Source organism: Salvelinus alpinus, chromosome 33 (genome assembly GCF_045679555.1).
Source record: "Salvelinus alpinus chromosome 33, SLU_Salpinus.1, whole genome shotgun sequence".
NCBI lineage: Eukaryota > Metazoa > Chordata > Actinopteri > Salmoniformes > Salmonidae > Salvelinus > Salvelinus alpinus.
In genome coordinates, this window is record NC_092118.1 from 15,406,269 (window position 1) to 15,418,691 (window position 12,423).

The 12,423-nt window shown below is 45.1% G+C and overlaps 1 protein-coding gene across 1 annotated transcript in view; it reads right to left on the reverse strand.

Moving 5' to 3' along the window:
* Positions 1-63: 63 nt before the first annotated feature.
* The window catches only part of LOC139562766 (immunoglobulin superfamily DCC subclass member 4-like), a 73,433-nt gene continuing 61,073 nt past the window's right edge, over positions 64-12,423 (reverse strand). Inside the window, exons 15-20 of the mRNA XM_071380766.1 lie at positions 11,714-11,884; positions 11,453-11,587; positions 10,305-10,407; positions 8,872-9,103; positions 8,642-8,770; positions 64-7,308 (exon numbers count right to left, since the gene is read on the reverse strand). Coding sequence (XP_071236867.1) covers positions 6,436-7,308; positions 8,642-8,770; positions 8,872-9,103; positions 10,305-10,407; positions 11,453-11,587; positions 11,714-11,884 — 1,643 coding nt within the window. The 3' untranslated portion in view covers positions 64-6,435. The remainder of the gene's footprint in view (positions 7,309-8,641; positions 8,771-8,871; positions 9,104-10,304; positions 10,408-11,452; positions 11,588-11,713; positions 11,885-12,423) is intronic.

A 12,423-nucleotide genomic window follows, 5' to 3' on the forward strand; every position in this document is an offset into this window, starting at 1 on the left:
TGAAACATCAAGACTAAAGATTATCAGGTGGTCAAAGAAGGGTTACAAACAGTCAGACAAATCTTTGCTCAGTTATCCTCATCTCTTTATTAAGATGTTTTATTTACACAACAGTAGTTTGCTCAGACATCTTGAGTTGCTGTGAGTTCGACAAGTTCACTAATGGTAACACAGTGTGGATAAACTTAAAAAAAAAACAAGATTACTTCTCATCCATGTCCACAACTTTGGCCAGCCATATGTACACTAAGTGTACAAAACATTAAGAACACCTGCTCTTTCCATGAGTTAGACTGACCAGGTGAATCCAGGTGAAAGACATGATCCCTTATTGATGTCACCTGTTAAATCCACTTCAATCAGTGTAGCTGAAGGGGAGGAGACAGGTTAAATAATTAATTTTAAGCCTTGAGACAATTGAGACATGGATTGTGTATGTGTGCCATTCAGAGGGTGAATGGGCAAGACAAAAATACTTAAGTGCCTTTGAAAGGGCTATGGTAGTAGGTGTGAGGCGCACTGGTTTGAGTGTGTCAAAAACTTCAATGCTGCTGGGTTTTTCCACCCTCAACAGTTTCCTGTGTGTATCAAGAATGGTCCACCAGCCAAAGAACATCCAGCTGAAAGGGGTGCAACTCAATATTAGGAAGGTGATCCTAATGTTTTGCACACTCAGAGTATATGTTACAGCCATCTCCTAAACTAAAAGTTTCATCAGGGATTTATCGCTAACACTTGAGTCAACCTTGGCTCCAAACATCCTCCAATTTTTTAAGACCAAGTTAAATTGCACTTCTTGACACTGACCGTCTGAAGTTGCCATGGCCCCAACTTCCATAAGAATTTAATAAAACAATGCTGGAATGCATAAAAAGGGGAAGACATATTACTGTGCAAAGCTGATGCCAACAGGGAAGGGGCCATGTGTAGTGATGGACAGGTGTGTTAATCAGCGAGGATGGCTGTGACGACACACTGTGCAAGAGGGAGAGAAGAGCATCAGAGCACCGCCCGACGTACGTAATGTAGCACCGACTCACTCATAGACACCCTCTACTGCCTCTGTCACGCAGCGATACCGCCGCCAATATGTTATTCCTACTTTCACAATGCAAACGCTTTTTCAAGACACTGCACACATACACATATGAAGATAATAGAAGTGCTAATTCACAAGAAGTGCTCCAACAACAAGAGTTGATATCGCGAGTGAGTTCGAAGTGAAAGAGGTTGCATACATACGACACAATGAAAATAATGTACTGTAAAAAAAGATGGCAGAATTCGGGTGGTGGCACAAGACTAGGGTCTCTGATTGGACATTCTGGATAAAGCACAGTTCAGCTGGTTAAGAAGTAGAAGAATGCACAAATGTGACATCACTGGACAAGGTAGCTCACCACAAAGCACCAGAAGACACAGAGCCAGAATACATTGATTCATTTTTTTTTTTACAAAACTAAAAGCTAAATAATATATGCCATTTAGCAGAAACTTCTATCCGAATCTGTGTATCAGCGTTTGTTTCGTGTTTTTCAGGATTACAAGTGGTGAGGTTTTGTTTGACAACTAATGACATGCTTCAGAGTCGGGTATACTGTACATGCTGGCAAGTCCTCTACAGTTTTATGCAAAGACAGACTACCTGAGTAGAGAACAGTAAAGACCAGTATTCTACAGAAATGTCTGCACTGAGAGGTAAGACCTGCAGGTAGACATTCCTCTTCAACAATCAATCACCGCTCCACAACTCCACTCTTCTTGGCACTGATATCACACGGGTTTCCCTTCACTACTTTCCCTAACTTCACCCCTACTTGCCTTCACCCTCCTCCCCTTACCTCCCTGCCTTCATGCCTCTCCTCAACCCCCCACCCTGCACCTGCATCCACTCACCACTCAAGGGTTTATGCTTAGAGTCGAAAATAAATCCACTGCAACAAGTGATATTTCCAGCTGAGATAAGACAATTAGTCTGCTGTATTACGTCATCTTCTGCCAGCTTGGCTCCCACAAAAGGATTCTTATAAACACAATTTCCATTATTCATAATGATCTTCATTAAATTAACAAGTAACCAACAAAATGAGGTATTCTATTGATAAAAGTTCTATGAAAAAGAGAGGATCCCGTTATTTAACTAATGTGCATATTTGATCAGATTAGAGCAAGATATTACTACATTGAGCATCATATCTGCTTACTCTGGGCAAAGATGCTTACAGTAAGGAACACTATGTACTGTAAGATATGTGGTTAGAAGGAAATAGTAAAAATAACTAATTGAACTTTGTCAGTGAGAGCACACATTCTTTATGCTGGAGGCGGTTTTAGGTCTTCAACGCTGGCTCTGTTTTTAACAGACCGCACAAAGCCGCTGCAATAGGTGCCCCTCGACTAAGAGTTTGAAACAGAGCTGAGAATGACACTACAAGATGTGTATATTAAAAACAGCCGCTTCAGTAGAAATGTGAGTAAAGAACATGTAACCTCTTCTGTAATGTAGCAACGATACAATACATGCCTGTGAGATTCAAATGAACTGCAAACAGGCACCTTCTCACAGCTTCACTCAGTCTAAAGTAGATATTGGTAGTTCTACTGTATACGGTCCAATTAAATCATGTATTGGGTGGACACCTTTCATTAAAATCTAACTGACTAAATAAACCTGAATGAGTTAATCAGAGCACAATGATCCATTTGTAAAAGTGGTTTTGTATCCATAATGACTGGACTAATTGTATAGATTGTAGATGAACTGAGAAAGTTTTCCTGATGATCATGCTGCCGAGGAACAAAGTACTGATCTATTAGACCAGAAGGATTTGTCTTGAGCCAGAACAGGAACATGTAGCGTACGAGACTGAGAATGTATGGGTTGTAAGATGACAACACAAAATGGACATTATTTTGCTTAGATAAAGTTTGAGAATGCCTGATCCTGAGTGAGGTCTGTTCAAAGTATAAAACTGGAATGCTTTAGTTATGAGACTCTTCTATATGCCTCTGAGTTCTAGTACCTATCTGGACTAGCTGTCCTCATTCATCTGAGACCATAAGGCTCAATGTCTTGGGCCACGTTTACAACAGGCCCATTATACCTGTATAGTCTTTGATATAGGCATACTCTAATTTAGACAAAAAGCCTCACACAAAGTATGACGAGATATTCTTGTCCTTGTGTGGAGAGACTATTTTGAATAAATATTTTGTTAGGGTACACAAAGGTAAGTATAAGAAATGTAAGCATGCATTATGCTAAATAAAATAATAAAGACGCTTGTTTAAAAATGCTATAAAGGAAGAAATGAAAGCATGAGGGTAATACAAATTAGAGGATCTGTGTTTGTAAGAAGGATTATTTGCAGTGCCAATATAAAGTCTACACCGCCTTTAACTTTTTTCTTCACATTTTGTTGCGTTACAAAGTGGGATTGAAGTAAATTTAATTGTATATTTTTGTCACTGATCTACACAAAATACTCCATAATGTGAAAGTTTAAAGAACATTCTACACATGTTTACAAATTAATAAAACTTAAAAAACTGAAATATAGTTCTTGCACAAGTATTCACCCCTTTGTTTAGGCAAGCCTAAAGTAGTTCAGAAGTAACATTTGGCTTAACAAATCACATAAGTTACATGGACTCTGTGTGAAATAATAGCGTTTGAACTGATTTTTGAACGACTAACCCTTCCTCTGTCCCCCATACATACAACATCTGTAAGGTCCCTCAGTAAAGTATTGAATTCCAATCACAGAGTCAACTACAAAGACCAGGGAGCTTTTGGAAAGCCTCATGAAGAAGGGCAGTGATTGGTAGATGGGTAACAATAACAAATCAGAGATTGAATATCTCTTTAAGCATGGTCAAGTTAATAATAATGCTGTGGATGATGTATTAAACCACCCAGAGACATCAAAGATGCAGTCGTCCTTCTGGACAGAGCAGCAGGACAGGAAGGAAACTGCTCAGGGATGTCACCATGAGGCCATAAGGTGATTTTAAAACAGCTATAGAGTTCAATGGCTGTGATGGGAGAAAACGGAGGATGGATCAACAAGATTGTAGTGACTCGACAATAATGACCTAAATGACAGAGTTAAAAGAGAATACAAATATACGGAATACAAATATTTCAAAACATGCATATGTATGCAACAAGGCACTAAAGTAATATTGCAAAAAAAAACACAGCAAATGAATACACCTTTTGGCCTAAATGCAAAGCATTATGTTTTGGGCAAATCCAACACAACACATCACTGAGTTACAGCCTTCTTATTTTCCAGCATGGTGGTGGCTGCATCATGGTATGGGTATGTTTGACATCGGCAAAGACTGGGGAGTTTTCAGGATGAAAAGACAGAGCTAAGCACTGGAAAAATCCTAGGGGAAACCCTGCTTTACTCTGCTTTACACCAGACACCTGGAGAGGAATTCACCTTTCAGCAGGACAATAACCTAAAACACAAAGCCAAATCTACATTGGATTTGCTTACCAAGAAGACGGTGAATGTTCCTGAGAACCAAGTTACAGTTTTGACTTAAATCTGCGTGAATTTGTTGGGCAAGACTTGAAAATTGCTGTCTAGCCATTATCCCCAACACCTTGACAGAGCTTGAAGAATTTTTTAAAGAATAATGGGAAAATATTGTGCAATCCAGATGTGCAAAGCTCTTATGTGACTTACCCAAGAAGACTGGGGTGATTCTAACATTTATTGACTCAGTGGGGTGAATACTTACCTAATCAAGTGTTTTATTTTTCATGAATCTTATATATAGAATTTTTATTCCACTATAAAATTACAGAGTATATAAAAATGTCAATTAAATCAATTTTAATTCCACTTTGTAACGCAACAAAATGTGAAAAAAGTTCAAAGGGGTGTAGACTTTACATGTGGTATTGTGAAAGACTTAAGGCTGGTGAGAGTCAAAAGTACAAAGAAAGAATGTAAATATGACTGAAAATAGAAGTGGTTTCTAGGTTTATGTCTCTATTCTATTTCCATCCCCCCCACCTGTAGAGGGAGGAGCCCAGACACAGCTGAGAGAGGATGAGTCAGATGGCATCACAATGGGTGAGGCCTCCCGACGGAGCCTTGTTCCTCTGTAGTAGGTCTAGTAACAGGCTACCATATAGCAGGCCTGGTAACTAAACTGCTGCATGATTTACCTAAGGTGAAAAGTGATTTGCGGTAATTGGTAAAAAAAAAAAATAATTCCGGTCCAAAGTAGATGTAACATTGAGGGGGGTGAAGACAGTTGGAAACCCAAATCTAACGGAACAACTGATAAAAGGGAAAAGGGCAATAAACAGAGATCTGAGACAGGCCGTTATGTACCATACGTGTCATTTCCTGTAGGTAATACGCATCGATGTATACAGAAAGAGGGGGACAGGAAGTTATTCCTGAAAGTATTGAAGGCTATGAATTAAACAGTTAAAAAACAGATTCTAAAAGATGCACCTATCTGCATGACACAATTAAAATCACCAACAAACCATCCTGTAAAGAAATGAGGTAGTGCTGTTGACTGGGAGCAAAACCAGGAGACCGCTGCTATCATCTAGTCCCCCCCCCCCCCAAATAATGCAACCTATATCTACTACATGTACTGTATGCGGTTCCTTCAAATTTTCTTCAATTGCCTCGTTTATTTTCCTTTGTCAACATATTTGTCCTATTTTTATTGAATATAATCATCTATATAAATATACAGAGGTTAAAAATGCTCCTAAAATATTAGGCACCTGAGACCCCCAAGCTCAATTCAGGGAATGTGTGTGTGGATCCTGAGACAGCAGGAGGTTAGAGAGAGAGAGAGAGAGAGGAGGTCTGCACTCTCAGTGTCTAAATATCAGGCTTCTTTCCTGGTGCTGGGGCAGGCAGCATCCATACAGTGGAACAGCCAATAGGAACAGCTCAGTCATTTGAAAGGAGCCAGAGTGAGGGTGAAAGGGCCACATGGTCACGGTTCTTCTCTATCTTCCTCCATGGTGCTGAATCAAGAGCCTCTCTACCATCATCAGCTGACCAAAGGTAGGTCTTGAAGTACCACACGTCCACGCTCAATCTCAGAGTCCAACAGGTCAAGGCTTATGAAAAAAGGAATATCCTGCTTTCTACACTATGATTCCGTCATCGTACGTCTGTAATAGGAGCCTGTAGCAAAGTACAGAGTAAGGCCAGACTAACATACTGCTGCTATGCAACAAAATGAATACCCATACATACTAGCACTAAAAATATATACTGTATATATACACATATAAAACAATGGATTCAAAGTACCTATAAAACTGAGCCAGGAAGAAGAAAATCAGATACTGAGGTGCTTAAAAAAAAAAACATTGATTCATCATGGATGAGAAAAAGAAAGGCGTCCAGCTGGTCTTGGTGTGAGGGTTTGTTTCTCCTGCTAAGGGCACATGTAGCTGTGCGCTGCTGAGTTAGACTGGACAAGGCCGGCGCTGACGAAAGGAGAGGGGGACGGGGGAGGGGGGCAGTGTCTGGAGTCCCCGTTCCCCAGGGTCTCCTGCCCTGGCCGCAGGGGCTTGGTGGAGTGGAAGCCGTTGGTGAGCCCCATTTCTGGGTGCCGCCCCACATCTACAGTCAGCTGGGCTGCCACGCCCACCATGCCCCCAACCATGCCCTCTGGCTGCCCATTGTGATTGGACACTGGCTCCAGGTCAGGGCCGGATGGGACCTTGGGCAGGGGTTGTGTCTGTAGGGACTCCTCCCCTGGTGATGGACGTTGTGGTGCCTGGGCAGCCTGTCTGACTGGCTCCCCTGGATGTTGTGGTGCCTGGGCAGGCTGTCTGACTGGCTCCCCTGGATGCTGTGGTGCCTGGTCAGGCTGTCTGACTGGCTCCCCTGGATGTTGTGGTGCCTGGGCAGCCTGTCTGACTGGCTCCCCTGGATGTTGTGGTGCCTGGGCAGCCTGTCTGACTGGCTCCTTTGGGTGTAAAGGGGCCTGGGCAGGCTGTCTGACTGGCTCCTTTGGTTGTAAAGGGGCCTGGGCAGGCTGTCTGACTGGCTCCTTTGGGTGTAAAGGGGCCTGGGCAGGCTGTCTGACTGGCTCCTTTGGGTGTAAAGGGGCCTGGGCAGGCTGTCTGACTGGGGCGTAAGCTGCCTCGGACAGTGAAGGCCCCCTGGTGGCCTGAGAGTCCTCTTCCCTGTCACTCTGCGCCTCCTGCTGCTCCTTCTCCAGGTCGTTAGAGTGAACTATGACCTCTGCCTCCAAATGGTTACTACTGCACAGGGAGGAGTCCAGTTGGTCCTCAGGATTGCCCTGAAACACACACAACACACAGTTAGCAGACATTTAATTATTTAATTTCATACAGTCAGCCCATGTAACAGTGGAGTCCTACAAGGAGGTGTGTTTGTACTCCTGTTGTTCTGTATTAACATACAACTGTAAATGACCTTACACCAGTGGTGTCAATCATAACTGAAAGGCAGCCATAATACAATTATAACACAGTCATTATTTCTTGCTATGCTATCCAGCTTTCTGAACTGCATACCATTCTCTAAATTAAATCATTGAGAATACGACCGAAATGTCACCAGTAAAATAGAGCAGTGGTGGTATGAGGTGTGACTGCAAAATAAATGAGGGATTCATTATAGATTAATTATAGCTTTCCCCTCCTACACTTTTGAAGGGTATGAGAGTGCCTTAACAGTGGCAGAGTAATTAATTTATCAGATGCATGATCAAGCGGCTCATTCAGCTTTCAGCCAGAGTGTCACATTCTAATTAGCTATACGTCATCCTGACACCTCGTTCACTGTTTCATTACTTCCTGTTCAGCTCTCACACAAACCACTCTACCTCTACACCAGCTCTTACTGCTCTTCTACATGCACGCTTGCACACACACAACACGCTCGCACGCACGCACACACCACGCTCGCACGCATACACCACGCTCGCACACACAAACCACGCTCGCACACACACACCACGCTCGCACACACAAACCGCGCTCGCACACACAAACCGCGCTCGCACACACAAACCGCGCTCGCACACACACACCACGCTCGCACGCACGCACCACGCTCGCACGCACCACGCTCGCACGCACCACACTCCACGCTCGCACGCACACACCACGCTCGCACACACACACCACGCTCGCACACACACACCACGCTCGCACACACACACCACGCTCGCACACACAAACCACACTCGCACGCACAAACCACACTCGCACGCACGCACGCACCACGCTCGCACGCACGCACCACGCTCGCACGCACACACCACGCTCGCACGCACCATGCTCGCACACACCATGCTCGCACACACCACGCTCGCACACACCACGCTCGCACACACCACGCTCGCACACACAAACCACGCTCGCACACACAAACCACGCTCGCACACACAAACCACGCTCGCACACACACACCACGCTCGCACGCATACACCACGCTCGCACACACAAACCACGCTCGTACACACAAACCACACTCGCACACACAAACCACGCTCGCACACAAACCACGCTCGCACACAAGCCACTTTCTACCCCATCTACCTCTTATTCTTGTACATACAAACACACACACACGCGCACTGACACACACAAACTCTGCTCACATACCTTGCCATTCTCTGTGTTGGTCATGTCCAAAGTTCCATTGTTAAGAGTTGGAGAGTCCTCTGTGATGGTATCCCTGTATTTGGTGATCCGGTTGGCCCAGTTACGACTAACTGACCCATTATAAGCAGCCTGGAGAATGACAAAGTCAGAAGAAAAACACGACTCAACAAGTAAACTTGAAAAGTACTATATTTGTGTTTAGTATGGTATCCAGTGTCCTGACTACTCACCTTGAGCTCAGCTCCTAGGGCATCGTCCCCTATTCCTACATTACCCATGAGGCTGTGCTCCTCAGTGGGCTCTGTGAGGGGTTGGGTGCGGTCATGGTCCAGGCTGCCCAAGGGCATCAGGGTCTCTAGCTCATGGCAATCACTGCATTCTGGCACCATGGTGGGCACAGACCTACACCCATGATGGTACTGTGGGGGCAGAGCAGTGGAGTCCAGCCCTCCAGACACCTCTCTGGTTACACAGCACAGAGGAGGGACACGGGTTAAGGATTAGAGTTATGTCACTGCACATGGTTTAACCTCAGAGTATAAAAACAAGGATGATCATTAACAATTGTGGTTTTTAATAGGAAAACTTCTGGATTTTGCCAATTTTATCTACTTCCCCAGAGTCAGATGAACTCGTGGATACCATTTGTATGTCTCTGCGTCCAGTATGAAGGAAGTTGGAGGTAGGTTCGCGAGCCAATGCTAACTAGCATTAGCGCAATGCCTGGAAGTCTATAGGTATATACTAACATGCTAGCAGATGCCATAGACTTCCAGTCATTGCGCTAACGCGAAACGACCTCTAACTTCCTTCATACTGGACGCAGAGACATGGAAATGGTATCCATGAGTTCATCTGCCTCTGGGGAAGGCCTCATTGCCATCATCACAAAGTATCCCTTTAAAAACAAATATGAGGAATGCATTGTCATAGACAGTCGTTACAACTATAACAGTAGGATGAACAACATATTGTCACTCCATCTCAAATTGTGATGGCTAGCTGGATTCACTATAGTACACACTGGTATTCAAACGAGCTAAATACCAAAACAGACAGTAATAATAGTTGTTCCGTATTAATGCAAAATTATTCAAAATTATTCACATCTGAAATGTCAAATGTGCAGCATGAAGACATGGACCACCCCTGGGTCTCACACAAAAGTCATCCTAATTCTGTAGCTATATAAAACATCTCCAAATCCTCCACTTCTATTTAAATCAGTTTACTGCTCTCCCTGTCAAACCCAATGCAGGGAAACATGACTTTTGTTTCATATTCTTTCCTGCTCATTAACCGCACAGCTTCATCATAGACCAAGAGCAGCCATCTGTGGTGCTCTGTCTTTCAGGACACACTTCCCAACATCTGCCTGTCTGTCTCTCTGCTGCTGCAGCTTCGCTCACACACACACACACACACACACACACACACACACACACACACACACACACACACACACACACACACACACACACACACACACACACACACACACACACACACACACACACACACACACACACACACACACACACACCTTCCCTTAAATCTTACAATGCCAGTGAAAGCTTAATGATCCTCAAATCCTAGACGTACATACTAAAGTAGACATACTAAAATAGACAGAGTCATTTGCTTTCAGGTGGCCTCTTCTTACCTGGCCTTGCCGTTGCGGAAGCTGACACACATACAAAGGAGAATGCTGAGTAGCCCCAGACACACACCAACTATGATGCCTGTCACTGCATGGATGTCCAGCTCTACAGAGAACAGAGAACAGCCCAGGAAGGCATGCAGGAAACGGGGAGAGAAAACAGACAAGATACTGGATGAGTGTCTGAACCTGTCAGCACAGGACACAGTTAGAGAACAGAAGGTAAGTGGGAGGATGAATGATAATATACTGTATGATGACAGCCGGATTCCACCGCTCAATCAATTTCAGCGGGCCATGAAGGAACCAATTCACACTTCCAGGGAGGGAGATATTAATTGAGCTTGGGCAATTGCTGTCTATCTGGCAGCAGAGTGGAGAGAGGACAGATGGTGCTCGCTCCGCTCTCGCCCGCCCACCATCCACCTCACCCTCAATCACATTGCATTTACTACTGGCAAGACTGTCTGATGGAGCCGAATATGGGGCAACTCAGCAGGACCAGAATAAACCTGCTACTCGGTCATCTTAGTTTTGTCTTTCTCCGTCTCAGTGGTTTCAGCTAATGCCCTGTGCCAACCAGAGGAGGATGGACTCCCATAGCTCCAATGTGGTGACCTTTTGCTTCTGAATGGAGCTCTCTCCTGGCTTGCTTCTAGATGCTCGAGTTTAGCTGTTGTGTTCATTATTCTCTGACGGACAAAGTGTAATTGGGCTACAAATAGATAATGATTGATGGAGGTCTCCTTGAGAAGCCCAATGAAACTGCAGTAGTATTCAACAGTGTGCACATATCTATCTTTCTTTCCCCTGCCAAGCCCATATAGAATGAGCCGCTCCGTCACAGGCCCCTTCACCGTGGTTATAGACAAGGTGTCATCCACAGCTCTTCTGCTTCTCAAAATCAGATATGAAGTTGATTCATAGAGTTCTCCGGGTGCAGCGGCTGCTGAGGTCACCACTCTAATATTCACCTCAGAAAGCCAGAGAGTGATGAGAGATATGACACAGCCTCCTGCAGGCTTCTCTCCCCCACTGGCAGGGATGGATTAACCACTTTAAAGGACTGTGTGTGTGTGTGTGTAGGAAATACTTATGTAAGTGATGACACACACACCATCACAGTATGTATAGACAGTAGACCCACTCACCATATTTCTTGGGAGGAGTGTGCACATCCTTCACTGGGGAGTAAGGCCCCACCCCCACCTCAGTGGACGCCCTCATCTTAAAGAAGTATTGTGTCCCACTAGACAGCCCTGTTACCTCAGCACTCATGATGGTCCCTAAGAGGGAGTGAGAGAGAGGGAGAGGTAGAGGGAGATAAGTGTGTGAGTCATTAACAGTCCCATTTGCATCCACTTATAGAACCCACACAGTTCCTCGCAACAGCCGCAGATTCAACCACCCACCATCTTGGGAGAGGTTGTTCCACAGGTGCTCAGGCTGGCTGAGGTTGATGGTGTATAGGATCCTGTAGCTGATGATGATGCCATTGGGCTCCACAGGCGGGCGCCAGTTCACCAACACAGAGGAGGAGTCCAAGGCACTGAGCTGCAGTTCCGCTGGGGGGGTGGAGGGTACTGGGGACACAGGGGGGGATGTCAGTAATCACACCACAGAAATAAAGCCCCACAGCGGACTGGCCACACAGGCTTTGTGTGGCTGGCTGGGACAAGGTGCCCTTGCCACCTGGTCATAAAGTGGGGGCTGAGGGCAGGGACTGGGTCTCAGGTGACAGAGGGCGGTAGTATGGGATCCGGCAGGCAGCTACCCCTGCTGTGTCAAACCAAAGACCCCTACTTCGTTGCCCTGGTAATGAATCCCCTGCTGGCTAGCCCCTCCTGGCCAGTACTCACAAAGCGTCTCAATGCTGATCTAGGATCAGTTTGACCTTTCAGATCGTAATGAATAAGACAGAGAGAACTTGATGTCCCTGGCCCCTCCCTGACACCACTTGGCTGAACTGATTGACGGGCCCTGTCCCAGACAGCTCTTGGCCAACACAAGGGCCACTTCCAACTGGACATTTAATTACAGCCAATTATCTCCCTACGCCCCTAAAGATTAATCCCTTCTCTGTTAACCTGCCTCAATCACACTTGCTCAGTCTCACACAGAC